This window comes from Sebastes fasciatus, chromosome 2 (assembly GCF_043250625.1).
Source record: "Sebastes fasciatus isolate fSebFas1 chromosome 2, fSebFas1.pri, whole genome shotgun sequence".
In the NCBI taxonomy this organism is placed as follows: Eukaryota; Metazoa; Chordata; class Actinopteri; order Perciformes; family Sebastidae; genus Sebastes; species Sebastes fasciatus.
The window spans coordinates 25,129,040-25,155,447 of NC_133796.1; the positions used below are offsets into that span (position 1 = coordinate 25,129,040).

At 41.7% G+C, this 26,408-nt stretch overlaps 1 protein-coding gene across 1 annotated transcript; it reads right to left on the reverse strand.

The window, feature by feature from the left end:
- Positions 1–46: 46 nt before the first annotated feature.
- galns (galactosamine (N-acetyl)-6-sulfatase) lies at positions 47–26,238 on the reverse strand. Its single transcript, XM_074615655.1, has 14 exons — positions 26,075–26,238; positions 25,436–25,559; positions 24,164–24,238; positions 23,935–24,037; positions 21,592–21,735; positions 20,739–20,805; positions 19,958–20,085; positions 19,733–19,872; positions 18,536–18,639; positions 14,365–14,507; positions 12,791–12,893; positions 7,443–7,564; positions 2,386–2,503; positions 47–577 (listed from the first exon to the last, which is right to left on the reverse strand). Exons 1-14 carry the CDS (start codon positions 26,177–26,179, stop codon positions 491–493), a joined length of 1,563 nt encoding a protein of 520 aa, XP_074471756.1. The 5' UTR covers positions 26,180–26,238; the 3' UTR covers positions 47–490.
- Positions 26,239–26,408: the final 170 nt, after the last annotated feature.

A 26,408-nucleotide genomic window follows, 5' to 3' on the forward strand; every position in this document is an offset into this window, starting at 1 on the left:
TAGAGAGAGTTTTTGGTTAACAGTCCCAAAAATAGTCACGATACAATGTATTAAAAATAACTTTTTTTATTAAAAAACACTTGTTTTGGATTATGCTTGTAACAAGAATACATAATTAATCCAATAATCCAACATTGGTATAATTCATTACATTAGGTATGATTGAAATAATTTCCTTATCTGCTCTACATCATTAAAATCCTGAGAGTCCAGAGACCTGACTTAAACCAGTGGCTCTTAATGCAGTGAACAGGTAGAACTTGGCTTGTGTTGGCTCATTAAAATCGCAGCTGTAAGAAGCTGTTTGCATAATCAATATATAATGTTGTTATACCAATGTTATTCCCTTGGTTTTACCCTTTGTCCTTCTGTTTAACACTATACATAAATCAGTTTACAAATAAATCAAAAGCATATCCTTTTACATAATAAAGTTGTTTGTTGTTCTGTAGAAAAGGCACATCTTCAGGTTTCGGTTCCCCATATCGTCTCAGTGTGGCCAGTCACACTTCCAGGGCATAGACTTGGGCCCTTTGAGACACTTTCCTAACTTCTCGCAGCCTGCGGGAGCCCAATTCTGTAACAGAGAGCAGCCATCACAGTAAGCACAACAGTATGATGTTATCAGATTTATTAGTTTTGTGTCCTCTCCTGATATGAGGGTGTTGGGCGTTTAGGTGGCCACAGTTTACTGTCCTATGTCCTTTATGCTTCTTTTCACAGTCTTTTCACTGGCTTAACAATAACATGTATGCTGTGTCATTAAAGGGTAGGCCTATTTTACCATGTTTTTGTGTCTAACTGACTAATAGGGACGACAATTTCTGAAATTGGTCCAGTATTGAGGGAGAGTGCTGTAGATGGCAGCTGCTCACTGGCTGCAATATGGTGCTATTGGGGCAAGCTGGCACCACCATTTATGTCCACTGACAGTGCTTGTTTTTGCCCTGACAGGCTCTGATTATTACTATGAGTGTCTGACGTTATGGAAAGAGTCTCGCTCAAGGAGAAGTCTCGTTCTGAAATCTGGTGAGGTGACGTGTTGGATGAGGTCTTTGAATTCGATGGCCACCTGTATATATTTGAGCCAGAGTATACAGATATTCAGATTTCACAATGAGACTTCTCCTTGAGCGAGACTTAAACACAATAACAAACAGACCGGAACAAGAGAAAGGTAAGAAAAATGTATTATTTCTATGCAGGGTCCTTTCAATAATATAAATTTATAATAACAATCTGAGCCTGTCAGTAGCAAAAAAACAAGCACTTTTAGTGAACAAGCCATCACAGCTCGTTTCGCAACTGCCGGTTACAGCGTTATCCCTCAATACTGGACCAATTTCAGAAATTGTTGTCACTTAGACACAACAACATGGGGAAATAGGGTTCAGGTTGAAAAATATCGAAGTTACCCTTTACATAAATGTTGTCTCACCATGTTTATGATTAATCACAATAATTTAGGGATACATTAGGGGTTTTAAAGCATTATGCATTTCTAGTTCGTGTAATTTTATTTATCTATTCTTTTACATTTTTCATTTATAAAACAATCAGTTCATCATTGGGTGGTGATATTACAGACTAGGTTTCACGCCGCTTGTGTTCTCAGTATGAACTTTAGTCAGGAAAATATCTTAAAAAGTCCTGCTTGAGATCCAAGACATAAAAAGTCAATAGATCCATATTAGCATGACAGGATAAGACATTACATTACAGGGCAGCACCCAACCATTATTCATTTTTTCTTAAAGGTGGGTTTATTTTCTTCACCACATGGGGGCAGTGCTATGCCACAAATTAATCCATGGCAGTGTAGTTTACAATCTGTGGTGATTTGACAAAGCCACTGCTCAATTTAGCTCCTTTAAATAACCCTAAAGGCAATTTTTTTTTTCAACATAGACACAATCAAGGAGAAAATGTCCAGATTGAGGTGAAAATTGATACGCATTCAGGAGCGGGTTAGTAACAGCGATAAACAAATATGTAGATACAAGTTAAATCTGTGCAAGTGGAACATTAATAGTCTGCAGGCTCAATGCAGTCTGAAAACAAATAGCAATTGAGGAAAGATCTCTATTCAGAGATTTTTATTGATTATCAGAGCTTTATCAATGTCTCTTATGTATTTATATTATCTGATGTATAAGTGTGATGGAGAGAACAGAGAGATTGGGTGCTTTGAGGGCTGCTGGCCCAAAAGAAACATTCAGTATCTGCTGTATAAACTGAACTGGCTTTGGTCCACTGCTTCTGGATTTACTGGGAAAAGAGTTACCTGCTTCACACACAACAGAGCCTCTTTTCACAACATAATTATTCATTTTTGCAATTTCACTCATAAAGTGCATCATGATATTTATGTTATGCAAATCTCACCATCACCGCCAGGTCACACATGTTGAGCTGGGGAACACCTGGCACCAGAGTCTTCTTATGCAGCTCCACAACTGGAGAGATCCTGCTCAGCACATCATGGTACTCCTTTGCCAAAACACTGCAAACACACAATAGTTTCATTATCTATTATTATTATTTTTTTGGACAAATCAAAATGAAATGTCAAAAAATAGTGAATGAATGTCCATCACAATTTTCCAAAGCCTAATATGACATCTTAAGTTGTCTTGTTTTGTCCAACGAAAATCCAAAACCCCCAAATATTCAATTTACAATGATACATGACTAAAAGAGGCAGCAAATCCTCACATTTAAAGGTGCAGTGTGTACTACGATGGCTGACACGAAAAAGTGAAATCGCTAATGGCCCTATCTAGAGCCAGTGTTTGGTTTGTCTGTTCTGGGCTACTGTAGAACACATGGCGGACTCCGTGAAGAGGACCCGATCTGTATGTAGATATAAACGGCTCATTCTAAGGTAACGAAAACACAACGATTCTTATTTTCAGGTGATTATACACTAATGAAAACATACTTAATATTTATATTATATCCCATTTCAGCCCATTTTAGATCCCCCTAAATGTTACACACTGGTTCTTTAAAAAGTAAGAACCAACAGATGTTTGGTATTATTGCTTGAAAAATTACAGAGATAATTAATTGATTTATAAAATAGTAATATTATTTTTCTGTGAATCAACTAATTTTGAGATCAGATTTTTTTAATAAACAAGTGAAACAATAGCTTAACCACCGACAAAGACGACACTGAATGAGTTTGAATTGATCGACTGGTCACATGCATGTAAATATACACACACACACACACACGCGCTTCCTCATATACAGTTTTTGTTTCCCTATACGTTCACGCGTAGCGCACACCCACACATTCTGTTGTTATTCTCAATCTGTTTTGTCCATTTGTTTCAGCTGTTTAACTACAAACCGAACAGCCTAACACACAACCACACATACAAACACACACATACACACAAATGAACATCATTTCTATATTTGTGCCTTTTTGTCGAGGAGTATTGTAGTGAATGTACTGCACGCATGCATCCAGTCCAAGCTTAACTCATTATATCAGAGAGGCGACATGCTGTAGCTTTCAACGACAAAAACATAAACATAAACACACACACACACAGGCTGTCCACTCGGGCACCCTTTGGGAAAGCGCACTCAGCGCAGCAGGGTGGACTATGTAACCTCCATCCCTTCCCCTGTCTCTCAATTACTGCTGTTGGACACCAGTGAGCCCGAGCACCTCTGTGCATTATTATATTCAGTGTGTAAAACACAGGGGCCCCGAAGGCTTTCAAAGGAACGCTGCTCTCAATAGGACCTGTAGGGTTAATGGGCTGTGTGCATGTGTGTGTGTGTGTGTGTGTGTATTGGGGGTGGAGTGGGGGGGGAGTGGGCGTCTGGTGGCGTGACACACAGATAGACAAATATCAGCAGTGCAATTACACCCCTGATACACTCGCCGGCAGCACCTGTGCCAGCCTTCCATCCTCCCTCCACCGCAAACCCAGCCCTCTGATTGGCCCCTAGGGAACATGTGCATGTGTGTGAGGTGAAGTGTCAATTAGAGTAATAACCCCAGGCCCTGTCCAGCTCACACCTACCCTCCCTCTTAGATCTCCCACAGGGCAGCAAGGCTTCCTCCATCAGCCAGCACCTGCTCCTTTGCTTGATACTCTCAGTCTTTACTTTCCCCTACAATTACTCGACTGGTAGTGCACTGGCTGCAATTAGTCTCTCTCCCGGTGAGCCACATTCGTCATACGCTAACCATCTACGCATTGTGACCCCGGCTGGATTATTCTCCTCGGTTAAAAATCAGACATTCAGATAAAAATTGCTTCGGCTATCTGAAAATCGCAAATTCTGCTTTCGCCTGATCTCGATCAGCGAGAGGGATATTTCATTCCCCTCCTATCTGTGCCCCGCTACTGATTGCTGCGATTCATTTTGTGATAAGTGATGAAGCGACTTAATAGAAGTAAATGTAAGGGAGATTTATCAGACTGCTGTAAGTATTCAATTCCTCCGTACAAGTCTGCAAGCAAAGCACGCCACGCGCTGAGAAACTTGCGCAAGTTTTCTATTGTTTTGTCTATGCACTGAAAATCTCACACTGCAGACCTCTAAATCAAAAAACTAATAATATAATTTCTTTATGCCCCCTCTGCAAACAAATAATAAAAAGCCCACAGTCAGCACGGCTCATTATCATGATTATAACCCTTAGCTTACTGGTGGAGAGGCAAAAATCTGGAATAATAAGCAGGCTGTATGCAAATGAAGTCTTTTGATTTATAATGTATGGCACCCAAGGGGGATGGGGGCATTGCTCAGGTGTGTCACCACTCTGATTACTGATTCATAACACTATTGCGGGAACACACACACACACACACACACAAACAACCACACAGTGGCAGAAGGTGGGGGAATTGAGGAGACAATCAAATACATCTGTCCTGCCTCCCCCTCCCCTCCACCACCTTCTCCACCCTGGTGGAAATTGAGCACTTCAGTAAGGACTATTGATTGGGGACACAAGAGCTTGGTGGCAGGCAGCAGATGAGGCCAGACGGTGCAGGGCTGCCTGCAGTGTCGGGGCTGGGACTACACTCGCGATGCCCGGGGCTCTGGAGACATGAGCTGAGGTAGGTGGTGTGAAAGTAGGATGTGTTAACCTCAGGGCCTGAGGTCACGGAGATGGAGGGCAAAGTGGAAGGCAGCAAAAGGCTTTGAATGAATCCAGCGGGGATCCAATCTCGCCGAGTTGGGTGGCTGCAGACCTGGTTGGGTTTGTGCTTCAACCTGGATAAATGGACCATCAAAACAGGCTTTGACATCCTCTAACTCCAATCAAATTTGACTAGGCCTCAGTTTGTAATCAGTTATAAGCATAGACTGTTTTATAAGAAGTGGATGTAGTCACCGTGACGTCACCCATTGGTTTGTCGACTGCCGTTTTGAAGCCTCAAGTTCGGCATTTTGGCCGTCGCCACCTTGGTTTTTGCAACCAGAAGTGACACGACAGGGAGGAGCTAAGTTGAATAAGATATTTATAGGTGACTAAAAAGGTTACTTTCATGAACTGAAAACACACTGTTAAAGGGTTAAAAATGTTAGACAAAAAACACGGACAACTCCCAGACCGGACAACGCCGTTGTAGCAACCAGTCAATCACAAGGTAGCCACGCCCTAAAGCATCCCCTGCTTTATGGTCTATTTGACTCTAAATGGGACCATAATTTACTAAATGAACATCATGCTGTATTGAAGAAGACTTGAAACTAGCGATTGAGACCATAAACTCATGTTTACAATGTTTACTGAGGTAATAAATCAAGTGAGAAGTAGGCTCATTTTCTCATAGACTTCTATACAATCAGACTTCTTTTTGCAACCAGAGGAGTCGCCCCCTGCTGGCTATTAGAAAGAATGCAAGTTTAAGGCACTTCTGCATTGGCTTCACTTCTCAGACCCCGGAGGTTGTCCACTGGTTATAAGGTAAAAGAAAAACAACTAGAAATCAAAAACTACCATATTTTTGTGCTCATATTCTCTCCTAGATTGCATAACCATAATCTACACTGTTTTCGTGGATTGGGGGATTGCGTACGTGTGTGCTCTTTGCTATATCACATCCTGCGACAGTAGTGAAGGTATGTGTGCAGACAGGCCCTACATCATCTTAAGTGGCTCTTTAGGTGTAGACAGAGATTAATGACGGCCAGGCAGCCAGTCCAGCTGGGGGACCGAGGAGCACACGGACAAAACGCACACATACACACATGTACACACACACACACACACACACACACACACACTTAACTAGGATGGAGGAGAACGGTCCCAGTGGATGCAGAGGGACAGCAGCTGAGTGGTGAGAAGTGAGCTGAGGTGCACAGCAGTAGGTGGAGAGAGAGATGGGAAAAAGTAAGACAGAAGTTTGGAGAGGAAGGTGAATGAAGAGTGCGGATTAGAAGAAGAAGAGTGAAGAGGTCATGCTGCTGGGTGTGGAGGGGGGTGACCTTGTAGACGAACTCTACTGCAGAGGTGAAAAACAAGTGTGCATTTTTAGTTTGTGTGCACATCTAGCACTCAGCACACAGAACACATGGCTGCGTATTGATTGGTTTTTGCTTTTTTTTTATTCTTTCAAGTGAATGGCAAGGCTAAAAGGTGGGCAATTGAAAAACAACATTAATGTTTTATCATCCAATCTCACTACAGAACTGAAAGGAGTTTCGAGCAGGAGGCAAAGAGGAGATGAGGCCGGAGAAGAGTGTGAGAGGCAGAGCTGCAGAAGGCGGAAAAGAAAGGTCAATCTAGGAGGTTTTATGTTAGGAGGGAGCCAAAGCAAGCACAAAAGGAATATTCTCTCATCAAAGCGATTTTGAGATTATCTTCATGTTTTAGTCATGGCGTCAGCTTGCGTAATTTTTTCTAAAAAGGTCACATATATATTCTGCATTGACAGTACGCAGTAAAAGACGACGCTCATCTGTCTTTGCACCCTTATTTAGTAATAGTCTTAGGGCTGTCTGTGTCCTCTGGTGTCACTCTATCCTCTCGGCGATTCTTAACTCTCCTCTGAGCGAAGGCAGAGACACACAAAACTCTATTAAACAGCACTCGCTCTCAATTTAGACCTGAACAATTTATCTTGCAATTTTAACCTGCAGCGGTGCACCGGAGGGTTGAGGGCCAGATAGTGATCTTTAAGGAGCTGTTTGCAATCACAAAGAGAAGGGTGTAATCAGGCGCGCTCTGGCTGAGCGGATCAATCTAACGCCTTCTTTTTCATGCCACTGAATCAGCATTGATCTCATACACATTCTGCGCTACCAACAGGCAAACTGCTCTCCTATTCTCACTCCTCTCCAGTTCATTTTCCAGCATCTCTTCTCTTGTTCCTAGTTGAATCTCCTCCCACTCATTTTTTTTCGTCCCCCTACTGGAAATCAGCTGTAAGCAGAGTGGAAGTTTTCAGGAAACTAACCTGATGGGGAACTTTTCCCCAGGATCTCGCCCCAGGTGGAAAATGATTGGCTGCATTGTGTGCTCTTTCTGGTCATGAGTAGTCACACCTGGGACCTCTTGACCTGGACAGAAGTTGATGCCCTATAAGAGAAATCACACAAAAAGACATAAAGTTTTTTTATTTATTTTTTTAACTAGAACAGATACATATTGATGTTAATATATTTAAGATAAGATAAGATATAAGATAAGAAAATCTCAAGATTGGCTAATAATTATGTCATTAAAGGTGCAGTGTGTTGGACTGACATCTGTAGGCCGACGTGAAAACGCAAATGGCCCTATCTAGAGCCAGTGTTTGGTTTGTCCGTTCTGGGCTACTATATGGCAGCCAGCTCTGTGAAGAGGACCCTCTCCATAAACGGATCATTCTAAGGTAAGGAAAACACAACGATTCTAATTTTCAGGTGATTATACACTCAAGAAAACATCCTTATTAATATAATATTCCATTTCTGCCAGTAAATCCCCCTTATTGTTATACACCGTTCCTTTAAAAGGAGGCAGTAAAGCATGTTACTAATCCAGCGGCCAGTTAGGAGCCTTCATCAAGTTGATGACTTTGCCTCGATTGCACAATACAGATGTGTAAGATCTTTGTATACGCATCATAATGTAACTCAAGCAGAGTATGGATTAGATTAGTGACTGATACTAATTTATACTGTAGAGAGTAAAATGTGACATTTGAGGAAGAACGAATGAAGCCTTAAGATCAACCTCTCAGCAAGTCCAGTGATCTGTCTTCTGTATGAATGCTGGAATAAGACTGTAACCCACCATGAGAAAGAGCAGAGTTGCCCTGTTTTGGCTACAACGTTCAGCTTTTCTCCACAGAGCAACTTAACACAATACATGAGGTCAGTCCCACAGGTATGGAAAAAATTATATTCGCTTTTCCTCTTTATGCACCACTTGTGAAACCCAAGAAATAATAAAAAATAGATCTATAAATCCCATTTCCTCAACAATTCTTGATAGTGCTTTGCTCTCTGTAATGACTTTTCTTTAACTTCCTGTTTTTTGCCATGGTGTGTGGCCAATTTGGTAATTTTCAGTGGCCTATATTTTATTATTTTAGATGTTTTAGTTGAGTGTTTTATTATGTGCAATTCAAAAAACAAAAAAAGACTAAACTCAGCTAAAGGATGTTTAGATTTAGGCTTGCAGCCACCTGCCACGCTCAACGCTTAGTCTCATTGTAGTATGTCATATACAGTATATGTATATTGTCTTCCAATCTGTTGTGCTATTTATGCATCTACAGTTGGTACATCATGAAGGGGGTCAAGTCACTAGCAAAATAGAGGACTTTTTCTTCCTTGTGTTACCTCCCCCCCTTCATCTCTCCACGCCGTCGCTCCCGCTCCCCGTCTGGCAGTGATCGCAGCCGGATTGAGTCACACTCACTCCTCCAGAACCCCCTGGAGATCTGCCCTCTTCTTCAACACACACACACACATACATACACACATACACAGTTTTTGATGAGCACAACTAATATTGAGAAAGCATTCATCTGTAAGGCTCTGTTGCTGCCCCCCTCTGAGATCGCTCAACAGAGCACCTCAGAAATACATATAGAAGAGAGTGAAGGAGAGAGAGTGAGGAGGATAGATACCCCCCGCCCTGCACAGCCTCCTCTGATCCAGACTTGTCCTGTCTTTTGAAGCCAAAAGCTTAGAAATGCAGAAAAGAATGAAAAAAAAAAAAAAACTCATCCCAGAGGAGCAGCCAGAAAGGCCTGCTGTGTGTGTTTCTCTGACTCGGTCTCTTGTACCCAAGACGTAACAGCAAGAACTCCATATCTCCCCTGACATTAATGCTATGGATACAGCTAGGCTGCTTTCAAACTGGAGCAGAGCAGTCGCTATTACAAGATAAGATGCAGGAGCATCCAGCGGTGGCAGGATGGATTTTTGGAAAAGGGAATATTTGGTGTCTATTTTGATCCAAAAAAGGAAAAACTATGCTTTGGAAGGAGAACAATCACTTTATATAGATTGTGGCTGAATATTTAAAACAATATATACTGTAAACATATCTGCTTTCTACTTCACGGATACGTATATTTGAAATATTCTACAAACATGTAAAAATTGAAGTTGATCCGTGGACCGTTTGCTAAATGTTGAGGTCTTTATGTGCTGTAAACTGTTGTTTTTGCCTTTTGCCATAAAGTCAGTGAACCAGATGCTGTTTAACAAGCGGAGGTGTTAATGTCACAAGCTCCAATCTAGCTCACGAGTCCAGAACAGGAACTGCTACACGGTCTATCTCTTGTCAATTCCTGCAACACAATTGATGAAATAAGTTTAGGTAGAGCTGCAATGATTAATCAATTAATGTGTTGTAAACTATTAAATTAATCACCAACTATTTTGATAATTGATTAATTGGTTTGAGCCAAGAATAAAAAGTCCAAATTCTCTGATTCCAGCTTCTTAAATGTGAATATTTTCTGGTTTCTTTACCCCTCTATGATACTAAACTGAATATCTTTGAGTTGTGTACAAAACAAGACATTTGAGGACGTCATCTTGGGCTTTGGGAAACACTGATCCACATTTTTCACCATTTCCTGACATTTTATAGACCAAACAACCAATCGATTAATCGAGAAAATAATTGACAGATTAATCGACAATGAAAATAATGTAATACTTTAATGTAAGACTAACAAGTGTCTGGAGAAAAAAAGTCAGTTTTTTTTCTTTTTTTCTTCACACTTTGTGAAGTATTCAACAAGGTGAACATTTATCCCCAGAGAGGAGAAATTGTAATTATTCATAGCAGTGATAAAATGTGTATTATTGTGTTTGTTGTTATATGTGTTATATGTGTTTCGTTAGTCTTTTGGAGAACCAAACCTATAAGGGTGATAAATGGACTGCATTTATATAGCCATTTTCTAGACTTAACGACCACTCAGAGCACTTTACAACACAAGTCAGCATTCACACACAAGTTCATACACTGGTGGCAGAGGCTGCCATACAAGGTGCCACCTGTTCCTCAGGAGCGATAAACATTCACACGCACACTCTCAGCAGTTTGGGGTTCAGTATCTTGCCCAAAGACACTTCGACATTCATGGCACGTTACCACCAAGCAGTACAGTTCAGTTTTTTATACATATTTTTGCTTTTCCATTTTCAAAAGTTGTGGATGGTAGCAATAGAACCGCTCCATTTTTAGTACCAAGCATGCTGAGCTGATACTAGAGGGTGGAGTTAAAACACTGCAGACCGCTGATTGGTCAGAAAGAATCGTCATTAGGGTCACTAGGGTCACTAGCGTCACGGGGCATCCTGCACAAACCCGTGATTTTTAAATAGCCAAGTTGCCATCAATAGCGACCGCAATTTTTAATTGACTCGTCCTAGATTTTAAAATATGTCAGCTCGCAAAACTACACCGTACAACTGACGAAGTGCAGACGTTTCTCTGTTTGGTTGCCATTAAAATGATTCAGCAAGTGTCGCGCTGAAGATGGTGTCACGGCAGTTTCATGCGCCGCCGCAACGGCGATTAGCTGAGAATCCCACCTACACTGAGGGGGTACTATCTGCAGAGGAAACGCGGATAGAGAAAAGAACCTCGTACCAAAAGTGAGTCGAGTTGAGTTGAGCAGAGCCGTACCATGCAGTGGAAACACGGCTTTAGACTGCTGGGATTAAAACCACCAACCTTCCAATTAGTGGACGACCACTCTTCCTCCTGAGGTAGGTAGCCTAATAGTTGTGCTTAATATTTTTGGTACCCCTAAAATCGCATGTGGCCCCAGCTTGCCCTGCCTCCCACCCCCACATTTGAAATGGTCTAGAACCACCACTGCTTCCATAAAGCTCCTACTGTATCACAGGTTACACAGCAATCCAGATACAAAGGAGCCACAGTCACGACAAACTATATTTCGCAATATTAACATCACTACACTGCCTCGAGAGAGTCTGATGAGAGCCATTTAAGCCTGTGAAATTTCTCATTTTCCTCATGGCTGAGCTGCATGAACGCAGCCAGGACAGAGCGATACGTCTCCCAGCTATTAACCTGTAATTTTGTTCTTCTTCACAGACACACATCTTCCCTTGTTTATTTTCTTACCATGGGCCACGAAAAAACTAATTATATTTTAAAGCATTACAAAAGCTGAAGAGCAAGCAGGAAAACATGTTTTTTTTTATTTCAGTCAAAAGGGGGTTTGATTGTGTATTTCTGCTGCATTAAACTGAAGCCTGTATCAGGGTTTTAAGGGTCCAGATAACTTTGAAATGATCATGTTATTCCTGCAAGAGGAGGCTTAAACAAGGACCTTGAAAGATGTTTTCCTTCTAAAGCTAATTATCACAACATTTCATGCGTCGTCTGACCGTGTGAAACAGCTCAATAAGTCAGTTTGTTTACATTTTTCATGTTTATAAAATGTACTATGTGTTACAAGAGATGGACAGTTTAAGGATTCAACCATAATGACATGAAGCACATTGGGAATTCAACGTTCCCTAGAAGGAGCTCAACAGTCGCTTTATAAAACACACACAGACATCCACATCTATATAGAGAAGCGAACATACGTGTCCATGTTTTCTCTCGTCCTATCTCTCTCTCTCATGTACACATGCACACACACACCAATCGATAGGCAACTCACAGGCAATCAGACGCCATTATTTGTGAAGTTCCACTTCAGTTCACATGAGTTGATAAAGGAGGCTGCTATTGATTCAGCGGCCCTGAAGGAGAGAGCAATTTAAGCGACCGATGGGGCATAAAACAAACTGGATCACAGGAAAAAGCAGAGCTGTGATGGGAGGACAGGGGGACATGTTTTTATGGACAGAGGGGAGAAAGAAGGACCACACTATCCTGCTTCTCGAGTGTCAGATTTCATATTTCTCCTGATACATTTAATCAGTGCCGAGTTGATGTAATTACGGCCGAGAGACACCGCCGGCATCTGCCTTTCTTGCTCCCCTTTGAGCACCGTGGTGCCGAAAGAACAAGTCTACAGCAGGGAGTGTCGGTATGTAAATGAAGAGGAAGAAAATCTCCATGGAGTCAGAACAAACAAGTCAACTGGTTGATGAATGATGTAAGTTCGCTGATGTGGGGGTTCTTCATTAATATTCATTACGCTCTGATGTACACAGCAGTCAACTGATGAGCCTATTTCAAGATAACACCAACAGTGAAAGTGTTTGTGTGTTTGAGTAAGATTAGGGGAGACAAAGAGGGAGGATGTGGAAGTGCAAATCAACAACTGAGGAGATGGGACAGAGTTGCTGTGTTTCGGGGGAATCTTACGTTTTTAAACTCTTCCAATGAGTTGCTCCAGGTCCAGTAGTGTGCCTTGTATTGTCCAAGCCTCACAGCCATCAGCTCATTCCCACGGTAATAGAAGATTGGTCTGTTGAGGATGAGAAGAGGGACAAGAAATGATTAGATTTGTTTCGTCTGGAGTGAATTTGCATTAAATTGGACACTTCTGTTTTAAAAAATATATTTTCTCTTGGCAGGTTTACACTTAAAGGGTAACTATTTCAACCTGGACCCCATTTCCCCATGGTTTTGTGTTTAAGTGACTAATAAGGACAACAATTTTTGAAATCGATCCAGTATTGAGGGATAACGCCGGCAGCCGCGAAACGAGCTGCGAGGACAAGTGAGCAGCATCAACGTTACGTTCACTAAAAGTTCTTGTTTTTGCCACTATAAGAGTCTGACAACATTATGGAAAGGACCCTACAGAGAAATAATACGTTTTCCTTATCTTTCGCTTGATCCGGTCAGTCTGTTATTGTGTCCAAGTCCTGCTCAAGGAGAAGTCTCATTGTGAAATCTGAATATACGTATACTCTGGCTCAAATGAATACAGGCGGACATCGAATTGTCGAAATCATCTACATATTCAGCAATGACACTGAAAATCTTTTAGATAACGCTAAGCTACGCTTTCTGTACTCCAACACAACAAACTCTGGCACTCACATTTCCACCATGGATCTATTCCACTATTCCACCGTTGTCTTCCGGCAACACATCACCTCGGCAGATTTCAGAACGAGACTTCTCCTTGAGCGAGACTCTTTACGATCTACTACCTCCGGGTCTGAAAAGTGAAGCCACTGATGAAGTGTCTTAAACTTGTATTCTTTCTAATAGCCAGCAGGGGGCGACTCCTCTGGTTGCAAAAGAAGTCAGCATGATGCTCATTTAGTAAATTATGGTCCCATTTAGAGTCAAATAGACCATAAAGCAGGGTATGCTTTAGGGCGTGGCTACCTTGTGATTGACAGGTTACTATAACACCGTTGTTCGGTCCGGGAGTTGTCCGTGTTTTTGTCTTCCAACTTTAACCCTTTCACAGTATGTTTTCAGTTCATGAAAGCAAATTGTAATGTTTTGGTCGCCTAAAAATGCCTTATTCAGCTTTCGGTTGTACTTACTGTAGCTAAACCCTCTCGTGTTACTTCTGGTTGCAAATAACCAAGATGGCGACGGACAAAATGCCGAACTCAATGCTTCAAAATGGTAGTCCACAAACCAATGGGTGACATCACGGTGACTACGTCCACTTCTTATGTACAGTCCAAAATTAGCATACTAACATTTGCTATTTAGCTCTAAACATAAAGTGCCGCTGAGGTTGATGTCATTAGTTTTGCAGGTATTTGGTCATAAACACAATTTTGACCTGATGATGACGCTAGAGGAAACACTGGTCTCTCATTCAGGGATGTGATCGTGAACATAAAAAAGTCTTTCACACAAAGGGGGATCCTGGTCCCAATGAAAAGGCCACAAACATCACAAAGCTCTAGGCAACTGGTAAAATCCTGTAACAGTGTGTGTGTGTGTGTGTGTGTGTGTGTACTCGCCTGTTTTGGAGTGTGTGTGAGTCATTTAGCAGGATTGGTGTCAGGTCCAGTCCATCCAGGGCTCTGTCATCGGGAGGGCTGATGCCGGCCAGAGCCAGACTGGTGGTGAACAGGTCCATCACATTGGCCAACTGGAAATTCACCTGGAAAAGGCCAAAGAAATTGAAAAACACAATCACTATCTGCAGTATGTGAAGCCATTTCACAGAACCTGCGAGTTAGGATCGGGAAAAAGTGAAGAACTTTGAAGAAATAAGGACTGGCCAAGTGTCCTCTCAAGGATTAAAACTCAAATTGATCCTCAATGGGCCTCGGTAGGTGTATTCTATACACACAAACACCGATTTTGCTTCTTTATTATTCTTTATTATGTATTATCATCATTATGGGTACTCATGTTATTATTTAGATTTTATTTATTTCTTTTTTCTTTTTATAATTCTTTTCAATTAATGTTTTGTTTTGAATTATGCATTTTTTTGTTAATCATTTCCAATGCATATCTTTAAAACCAATACAATTTGATGACAAAAAATATATCATATAATAATAATCATAAGCTCACAAATCAGGAAGAACTGTTTTATGCTGCAGGAATACCACAAGCTTGCTCTTTTATGCTGGATTTTCGTCATGACCGCGAACAAGGTAGCAATGCATAGTCATGATAGGATGTCTGTATGTGTAGTTCTGTGTACAAGTGTAGGGAAGAGGTGCATTTCTTCAGTCTCCTCTCTAATCTCTGCTTGCAGGTTTATTATAGAGCCTCCAAAATGCTTCTCTTTCTAAATGAGTTTTTTTTTGGGGGGGAAAGGAGGAGTGAAGAAAAACAGGAGAGAAAGTAGGGAGAGGACGAGGCCCGGGTGAGCAGGCGGCTGGAGCTGGAGCGAGCTGGTGTTTTATCTCCTTCTCCCAGTCCCAGTGAAAAGCTTTATTTTATTTATAAACTTTGAACTATTTTCAGATAAAATGACATTTTTTCGTTGTCATCCTTGATCTTCCGTTCCATTCTCTCCTGAGCGAGCCTTAGAGGGAGACGGCACGCTCACAATCAGATAGCGCTATCAGGCCTCTGCAGCTGCACCGCCATGTGCCGCCGTGCTTCTATCGGCAGCCAGCACGCATACAGACACAGACACACTCACACACACACACACACACACACACACACACACACACACACACACACACACACACACACACACACACACACACACACAAGCTCCTTAGCACTGAAATGAATTCCCCTTTCTTCTGTATCCACAGAACCAGCCACAGAAAAGGCTTTGCAATGCATTCCATGATCTATCTGCACATCCAGACACTCACTCTCTCACACACACACACATACACACATACACACACACACACACACACACACACAAACAGATTTAGTCCTTCGCTTCATTTTTTTTAAAAGTCCCCCTCACACAGACACACACACACCATTAAAGAAGACAGGACAAAAGGACACAAGAAGAAGCAAAACTGACATTTAGTTGGTAATAACTTGCATGACCAAAACTTTCAGACTCAGACTGCTCTGACAGAGTTGCCATCTTTTATTTCTCCCCTTTATCAGCTCTGCCCTCTTTTGCAGTCCACGCTGAACTTCATTCTTTCCTCACCCTTTGTTCCTTCTCTCTTTTTTTGACTGACTCATCCCTCTCTATTAATGTCACATTCTCTTTCTCTCGTTTCTTTCTGTGTTGTGAGTGGTGATGTTGGTTATCTGAGGAGGCAGTGCTTCTATCCCCGTCTCTGCCACTCTGCCTGTGTGTCTGCTGCCTGATAAAACACAACAAAAGGTATTGTGACGCTCGACAACGTTGTGGGGCCGACACCCCACCCCACTCGCCTACTCATCTTTGTTCCTACAGCCACCGGCCCTCATCACATCACCCTGGCCCCTCGCCCCCCTCAGGCACTGGGGGAATGCTGAATCTGCACCTGCTTCAGACCAACCATGCTCCTTCATTCCATTACACCCCCTTCAAATATCCATCCTCCTATCTGTTTACACCACCAATACACCGCCACCACCATCACCAACACCCCCCCAAAAACTCCATATCTTAATACTGTGAAGATGCATCTGTCCTCAGTCGGAACAATCAACCTGCAGAGATCCTCCCTTTAACAAAGGCCTGCATGGCTGTTTGTTGTCTCCAGCATTTTGTTCAAGGAGCTTATGGACTTTTCAATGCACAGATCAACAGAGATTTCAGACGACTACAAAACAAGAGAGGGGGCAACTCTGTGCCTGGTCTGTCCTCCCTCCCAGAGTGATGAATCCAGAGTGCAGTAGCTCCAGCAAAGCAGCTTTGTCATCACAACCCCAGAGAGCTTCAGGGGAGGTCTATTGATCCTCATTCTCAGCCAAGTAGGGCTACGAATTGGCAAGAATCTGGCGATACGATACATATCATATCATGATACAGGGGTTATGATTCAATATATTGTGATACATTGCGATACTGTAAGCAAGACGATATACTGGGATCTAATTTTGGGAAAACTGTTAAAAAATCAAGAAAACACCACTATGTGCATAAAATCAGAGTTAAAAAAAAACATTAGTGGTGCGCCTTTACGTTATTTCCTGTCTCAGTTTATGTTGTTACGTTGGAATGGAAGAGTCAAAAGGCTGAAGATAAGATTACAACACTGCAATCTAGCAGTCGGGGGTTTAAAAACAACACTAAATGAACAACTGTCTGCCGCGAATCTTTGCTGGTAAACTATAAATTAAAATACAGTGTTTTTGAGAATTAATACAGTATCACAAAACATAGTATCGCGATACTCAAGTATAACATGCAAATTGCGAAAGTCTTGCGAGATGTTTAAGGTTAGGACAGGTCATCGGGCAGCGAGTCTCGCGAGAGTGTTTGAAAGTTTTTGCGATTTGCGGGTTACTTTCTAGACACCTTTACAGCCAAGCCACAACTGCAAACACACACACATATAATTATGTGTTCTGCATTTGTAGTAGTATTAGTTACATCTGTGTATCTTCCACTGGTCTAGAAAGTTATCTGTCCCACATACAACTAATCCAACATACACAATGAATCAAGCAAAAATGACACAGCCATGTTCTGCACACTTGCACATGCATACACAGACACACTGGTCAATTATAACGTGGCACAGGTGCAGCAAAGCCCTGCGAACCCAAGAACGTTCTTGGCAGCGTGGCAGTGCCAGCCAGCGTCTTTAGCACTCCTCCTTTTTTCTTTCCAGCCACCTCTTTTACTTCTTCCTTGCTTCCTTCTCTGTACTCCCCCATCTCTCCCCCCTCCTCCCGTTCCTTTATCCTGAGCGCCTGGCATATTCAGATACTGAAGTCCTCATTACGGCTCAATCCAACCTCAGCAAACACACAAACAGATTAGCCGCTTAAGACGCTCCCAATCCCCCTCTCCCTCGCTACTCTGCTGTGCTATCAGGCCCCAGCACACCCCTGTGAGATGAGCCAGGGGCAAGGCTTACTGCAGACTGCAGCCTCCGCTCGCTCCTCCACCAAATCCCTCTGCGTCACAGCCCCGTGTCACAGCTGCCCCTAATACAATTAAAAGTCATTTGCAGAACGCACAGGCTTAGAGGATCACGGTGTGGGTGGGGGGTTAAATTTGGGGAGGGGGGAGGGAGGAAAGAGAGAGTTTGGAGCATTAATTCCAGCCAAAAAATATTTGAGGAAACATTGGAAAAAAGCGCCCACACGCTTCGTGGCCGCAATCACACAGTTTATCTATCTGGAGTTCAATCACTCGATAGAAGTTGAACACAGTCAAGATTTACTGGTTACGGTGCCGGTAGGCCAGAGTGTGTGCATATAAAGTGGTAAATGATACACAAATGGAACAAAAAAGCAACAATCATTCAAAAGAGAGGATTAGTGAAATAATTATTCCTTTCTTCTCAACCCTGCTTTACAGTCCGGTACATCGCCTACAGCTGTACAGAGAACATGTCAGCTTCTGGTACCTGTTGATAGGCAGAACATTAAGGAGCAGCTACACTGTTTAGAAGAGGAAAAACGGGCTCTGGATCCTAGGTCTAAATCTAGTCTAGTCTCTGGAGAAGATGGTAGGGATTAACTGAATGATCGTCTTAGATTTTGTTTTCTTTATTTGGTAAAAGCTTTAAATCACAGGGGTATTCTCACCGTGCCTCCTTTGATGTGTCCAGGCCACCAGGCAATGGCAGGCTCCCTCATGCCTCCTTCAAAGGTGGTCTGCTTCCCGCAGAGGAACGGCCCGTTGCTCCCACCTGAGGAATCAGAAGCAAAGAAACACAAGTCCATGTATCAAATCTCACACACACACACACATAGAGGACAGAAAAAGTGTCAGATTTAAAGGTTAACTTCAGTATTTTTCAACCTGGACACTATTTTACCATATTTTTGCGTCTAACTGACTAATAGGGGCAGCAATTTCTGAAATTGGTCCAGTATTGAGGGAGAGCGCTTTAGCTGCTCACGAGCTGCAATATGGTGCTATTGGGGCAAGCTGGCACCGTCATTTACGTCCACTGAAAGTGCTTGTTTTTGCCCTGACAAGCTCTGATTGTTATTATAAGTGTCTGACATTACGGACAGAGTCTCGCTCAAGGAAAAGTCTCGTTCTGAAATCTGGCGAGGTGACGTGTTGCCAAAAGACAACGGTGGAATCGTGGAATACATCCATGTTGCCAGCTGAGCAGAGTTTGTTGTGTTGGAGTATAGAAAGCGTAGCTTAGTGTTATCTAAAAGATTTTCAATGTCATGGCTGAATATTTAGGTGATTTCCACAATGTGTATGAGATCTTTGAATTTGATGTCTGCCTGCATTTATTTGAGTTAGAGTATACGGATGTTCAGATTTCACAACGAGACTTCTCCTTGAGCGGGACTTGGACACAATAACAAACAGACTGGATCAAGCGAAAGGTAAGAAAAACGTTTTATTTCTCTGTAGGGTCCTTTCCATAATGTTGTCAGACACTTAAAATAACAATCTGAGCTTGTCGGTTGCAAAAATAAGCACTTTTAGTGAACGTAACGTTACACTGACGCTGCTCACTTGCCCTCGCAGCTCGTTTCACGGCTGCCGGTTACAGCATTATCCTTAAATACTGGACCAATTTCAAAAAATTGTTTCCCCATTAGTCATTTAGACACAAACACATGGGAAAATAGGGTCCAGGTTGAAAAATACCAACGTTACCCTTTAAGGTAAAAATTTACCATCTCTGTTTCACAAAGAAAAATCAGTGTATGTGTGTGTGTGTGTGTGAGTGTGTGAGTGTGTGAGTGTGTGTGAGTGTGTGTGTGTGTGTGTGTGTGTGTGTGTGTGTGAGTGCATCTGAGTTTAGTGCCTACCTTCGTTTGGGCCAGAAATCAGAGCAGCTCCGTTGTCTGAGGTGAAGAAGACAAAGGTATTATTTTCAATGCCCAGATTCTGCAGCAACGACAAGATCTGACCGACGCTGTAGTCGAGCTCCATCACTGCATCACCATACCTACAGAACACAGACAATCACAGCTTATATCATTCCCAATAAGAAACACATTCATTTATAACCTTATGTCAGCAAGGTAATGTACCGGCCTCGCTGGCTCTTCCCTAGGAAGCGCTTGGAGGCATAGACAGGGGCGTGAGTGGCGTCGGGTGCCCAGTAGAGGAAGAAGGGCCGCTGGGCCAGAGTCTGACGGAGTATGAAGCCAAGACCTTGCTGTAGAGGTGGGAGGTGTGAGAGACAACACTGTCAGTGCAGATGTCAAATGACTTACTGTAGAGTACCGCTGTCAGGCGGTATAAAGTAAATAACCATTCTCATATGCCTACCACATACTAATTCTAGACATGTTTTTCCTTTGTTTCATTAACATTAATAACATCTTTATGAGACCAGTCCAGTTGCATATGATGTACTAATATGAGCTTTACAAAGCTCTACTTGACAGATCCATCTTTTTCTTGTGATGACAAAGTACACCTCTCGAGCATGCAGTATGTCTCTGCGTGCTGCTTTTGATCCCTTTAGGAACTGAATGGGAGGGACTGACGTAGGCAGCAGAGATATTCAAGACGAGTGAGCGCAAAAGTCAACAATCCACTTCTGCTGATGAAAAGCACGGTAACGATCAAAGGCCCAAATCAGGCTTTAATTGTGCTTTTAATTTGTTAAATAATAGATGAGTTATGTTTTTGTGCTCGTGTGTTTTGAGCCAAAGACAATTTTCCACTCTGGTGGACAATAAAGTTGTATTCTATCTTCTTCTGTTCTATAAATTGCTTTACAAAGGAAACTGTGAAACACAATTGGGTGTACCTGACATACTCTGCTCCACTGAAAATGAGACAGCCTTAGAAAGGACAACTTACCATCATGTACATATCTGTGAGGTTGGACTCTCCGGTCTTCCTGTCAATCATAAACTCCTCATAGTATCTGAAAAAAAATTAGTTGATGTGATTTATTAAATAAAGCTTCATTAGTAGTTATCTATCATCCCATCTGAATACCTTCTGACCCCTCACCATGCCATTTCACCTCTGCTTATTCAACCGCATAAAATGATTCTCTCACAACGAACTGATTGTATTGTCAGGGCTTCCAATCTCGCTCTAAATTGACCGAAACTACTGCAGACAATATCATTAAGACAACGGAAGCAAATTTGCCTCTTGCGGACTGTGTTTGCAGGAGATTTTGGTGAAAGACATATCTGGGAAGTCTCAGCAGAGCTGAGCAGAGGGAACTGTTATGAGGTGCTGCTGAAGCGTGGCGCGGCGAGCACAGAAGCAGTGACAGGCATCTCTCTTTCTTACGCTTCACTTCCTCCAGGTGTCCTCGCACACAGCCAACGCAACCTGCCGTCTCTGGAGGGCGTGTGTGCGTGTCTATGTGTGTGTGTGTGTGTGTGTGTGTCTGTCCAGGGCCCAGGTATGCAGCGCTGATTAAACCCACGGCTAAGCGAAAAACACGCCCGGCTGCCAGTTCCAATGACCCTGAATACACATATGGCTGTTTTGGGGAAAACAAATGGGCGGAAAATGGAATACACAAGCACAGCTGGTACAGAGAAGGAAGAGGAGGGGAGACACTCAGCTCATCCAGAGGAGCAGCCAGCCAAACTATTCCACTGAGTCACGGGGGAGAGAAGATTTTTATAGATTTTCAGCCTCTGTTTCTGTCTGCTGTTATGTATATCTGAGTACTCGTGTGTAATGCTACCTGCCAAGCATCTCGGAGTTGTTGTAGACGGGGATGTTGGGTCTGATGCTGCTGTTGTAAGGGCCAAAGTGGCAGTCTGGTGCACCAAACCATTCATCAAAACCGTTCTCCAGAGGTAGGTACTGCGGTCTGTGGCCCAGATGCCTGTAGTGACAAACAAAGTGCACTCACGCACTGTAAGATCCATGTGACTGAAGGATCACTCTGCATGTTTAACCCTCTGAGAGCCTTGTCGAGAAGGAAGCTAAATAACGCTCCAAAACACTGGCATGGCCAATTTCAAAGAGATCTCTTGACCTCTGACCTCAAGATATGTGGATAAAAATGGGTTCTATGGGTACCCACGAGTCTCCTCTTTACAGACATGCCCACTTTATGATAATCACATGCAGTTTGGGGCAAAAACCATGCAGTTGTTTGCCTGCAGTATAAAAGTGTTATTTCTGCCTATTCTAAAATGGTGTATTTTCATATTTCTGCATACTGGGGTCCCTAAACAGTCTTGGAATTACATAAATTGGATAACACTGTAAAGCTGAGACTCTTCATGTGTGTTTATGTTAGTCCCAATAGTAGCCATTTCATTGTACTGAGACCATTTTTTTTTAACTTGACTTCATTGTATAAAATGACCTGTGGTGACCTCTAGGATAATCACAGCCTCATGAAACTTTACAGCCATAAACTAGAGACCTACAGCATTCAGAGGATGGATGGTTTTCCTAGGTATACTGACAATAAGGGGGTTTCTGAGCAGTTTCCAGAACAGAAGTGCTCGCCATCGAATCGCCAAAAAATACAATTCTTGCAGAAATCTCCAAATGTCAAAAGTTTTTGATACCAAATCACAGCATGGCTTTTTCTACTGTGTTCCTCAAGGTCTTGGTGTCTTAATGTGGTATTTTGGAGGGATTATTGATCATTTTCATTAATTCTCGAGTGGTTAAAAAATTGTTAAAATTAGCACCAAATCTGTGTAACAAATGGTATCAACCCTAAAAATTGCTGCAACAACTTATGAGACATAATAGAGCATGGGGATGAACATCATATACTTCTATCATAATGTTCTAAGCCCTTATACGCTTTCAGAATGAATCTTAAATTAACTAATTCATTCATTCATTCATGTTTACTTCTGATTTATGACTAGAACAACTTGACACAGTGTTGAGCTGCATCTCAAATTAATCTCAAGGTTCCCAGCTTTCAGATGATGTACACCACTTCTATGTGACATCTACTGTTGACCTGCTATCTCCCCCTAAAGACCCCCTGTACCCCCCTAAAAAAAACATGTCTATGTGTTTTTTTAGGGTTAAAATTAGACCATAACTACAAATCAAATATACTTGTGCTACTACACACCTTTTTTTTTTTTTGTACGTTTAGTCAGGTGGTCATATTGTAAAGTTATTGTAAAATAAGTAATCACGCCTAGGTGCACGACTACAGAGCAAAAGCAGAAGGTAGATAATATTGTGTGTGATTAATTATCTATCTCAAACAAACTCCATACCACACAGAAAGGAATGCATATCAATGGATGACTCAGGCAAAAATACATTTAATATCTAGTATCAAATTATTGTATACTGTGGAAAATGAGTAATCAGTAACGTTAAGTATACATGATTTGCAAATAACTGGCTAAAACATGCAAATATAATTTAATTCCTGGAATTAATTCCATGATGTTAAAGGTACAGTGTGTAGGATTTGGTGGCATCTACTGGTGTGGTTGCAGATTGCAACCAACTGAGTACCCCTCCACTCACTCCTCCCTTTCCAAGACTGCGGTAACGTGAGCCGCCGAGTGTAAAACCGTGGTAACGCTGGTCGCCTCGCTCAGAGGCCATCCTTACCATAATAACACTACTTTAGGAGCAACAGAAGTCAGACGGCTGCTGTCGGTACCACGGTTTTGCACTCTGCGACTCACGTTACCGCAGTTTCAGAAGCGTGTCGGAGAACTAAGGTGACCTTCAGGTAATGTAAAAACGTGAAAGGCTCTCTCTAGTGCCAGTGTTTGGTTTGTCCGTTCTGGGCTACTGTAGAAACATGGCGGATTCTTAGTTTCAGGTGATTATACACTAATGAAAACATAGTTATGAATATTATATTCCATATTTCTGCTAATAGATCACCTTAAATCCTACACACAGTTGTCCTTTCAGTATACATGATTTGTAATTAATTGGCTAAAACATGTGAATATACTTTAATTCGTGGAATATTTTCCACAAAGTAAATTCACAGCCAGCATCAGCTGTCGTCATCAACATAACCTCTAAAACTTCAGAAACCTCTAAAACCTGGCTTACAGAAAGATAAAGAGCTCACCATTTGCCAACTATCTTGCTGACGTAGCCCTTTTTCTTCAGCATCTGGGGAATCAAAATCTCATCCTTAGAGATTCCTCCCACTATCTCCTGTGGTGTGTATGCTATAAAAAGGTCAACATTTAGTATAAAGAACTTTCCATGACTTTATACATTATAGACTAAGTAATGAAAAACTTGCAAGAAATCATTTTCAGCTGGATAATTTGCACAGTAAGGAGAGAGTGTACCATTTCTGGCGTGGGCATTTGTGGTGTAGAAACCGTTTCTGACAGGCAGCCTCCCGGTGAGAAGTGCAGCTCTGGCTGTCGTCAAAATGATAGAAAAACAGTCTTTAGGATTTCTGTATGTTGGTCTTCCACATGGAAAACAAACAGTCAAGCGTGCTCTATTGTTCATTGTGAGTGATTGACAGCTGCCTCTGTTGAATGAACAGCCAATAGGAACGCTCTCTCTCTGAAATGACCTGTGATTGACCAAAGTCTCCCGTCACGGGCTAGATTTTTTAAAGCCTGAAAACAGAGCCATGAGGAGGTGCAGAAGTCTAGTTATCTCTCAGAACACTTCAATTACAATATGCTAAAATGTTATTATGGATTTATTTGCCTAATGATGCCAAAAATATACTGCCTCCTGCAGGTTTAAGTTACCTAAATACATGAAAATTACCAAGTGGAGTTTAAAGGTTTCTCACGACAGTGATGTGACAATACCTGCTTTCCTGCATAGAATTATTAAATTTACTAAAACATACTATACTCTCTTTTGCATGTTGTATTTGAATGAAGTGATGTGCACGCTTAATATGAGCCAATAACAAGTGTGGTTCTGTGGTAGGTCAATTCTGGTAAGTTTGTACTTTCAGTGATCAGGTGTTAAAGGTCCCATATCATGCTCATTTTCAGGTTCATACTTGTATTTTGTGTTTCTACTAGAACATGTTAACATGCTGTAATGTTAAAAAAAACTTTTATTTTCCTCATACTGTCGGCCTGAATATGCCTGTATTCACCGTCTGTCTGAACTCTCCGTTTTAGCGCATTTTGTTGGAATTGCAACAGAATTGCAACAGAATTGCAACAGAATTGCAACGGAATTGCGTTGCTAGGCAACAGCTTGTGTCCATGTGTACTTCCTGTCAGCTGATGACATTAACATACACTGCAACCAGGAATAAACTGGGACACATTTAGAATGTTTACGTTTAAAATTGTGTCAAGGGTCTAAATATTGTATATTCGTGACATCACAAATGGGCAAAAATCCTGACCGCTTGTTTCAAATGCAGAGTTTCTGAATACGGGCTGTGTGTATTTCCCTGTTGATTGAGTGTTTCGATACTTGCACAGTATTTATATAGGACTTAAGCCTGCTTTATAATAAAAAAACATGAACATCTCACTTTTTTATAATATGGGACCTTTAATATAAAATAAAAACATGTAGTCTTGCAAAACTGTAAGTGCTTTTCAGGTTGTGTATTACAACATGGCATGACTTACATGGGGAACAGAGTGGGTTGGCAGTGTAGAAATTTGGAAGCAGCATACCCTGAGCAGCCATGGCATCCAGGTTGGGGGTCTCTTTAGAGGGCTGGCCATTCACCCCCAAGTCCCCCCAACCCATCTGAAGAGCAGAGGGAAAGAATGGAGAGTTTGAGATAAGATATTCCTTTATTAGTCCCGCAGTGGGGACATTAGCAATGTACAGCAACAAAGGGGATAGTGCAAAAAACAAGATGCATCAGCTAACACAGTAAAAAAGAGCTAAATTAAAAAGTGTAACAAAATATGAACCATTTAAATAGAAGGAAGTATAAAAATAGGAGCAGTATATACAGTATTGACAATAAACAAACTATTTGCACAAGTGGAAAATGATATTGCACAGTGAGAATGAATGAATGAATGAATGAATGAAATGTCAGTTTTTTGGTGTGTAAGTGGTCTATACATTACATTATATATTCACATCCAGAGAGGTAGAACACACATGCAAGCACAGACATAAAGAATGTGCACAGACTGCAATGCTCAATGATTATGTGCAGTGACTCAGAGAGTACACTTCTGAAACAGAACTGTGCTGCTCATAAGGATAAGTCATTAATAAGGACAGATACAAAACCGAAAATAACTTACATCATCCATGAGCATGATGATAATGTTTGGAGATGCATTTGATAGCTTTTCTGTCACGGAACAACATATTAATGCACAAAAGAGAGTCAGAGCTATAGTAGACATCTGTGCTGTGCTGTAGTCATGTGAGCATCAACTTCGAGGAAGTGGTTTGTTTGTCTTCATGCGGCTCTGCAGCGCAACGCTTGCGCATACACAGTGGCGCAATGGTTTTGAGGTGTTTTTGCTTCAATTATTTTAGGTTTTTACATTTATTTTTAGCTTATTTGATTTGTATTTCCTAGATTTATAGATCATGTGTGGTAGCGTTGTCATTAAAATCATCAAACTGTAG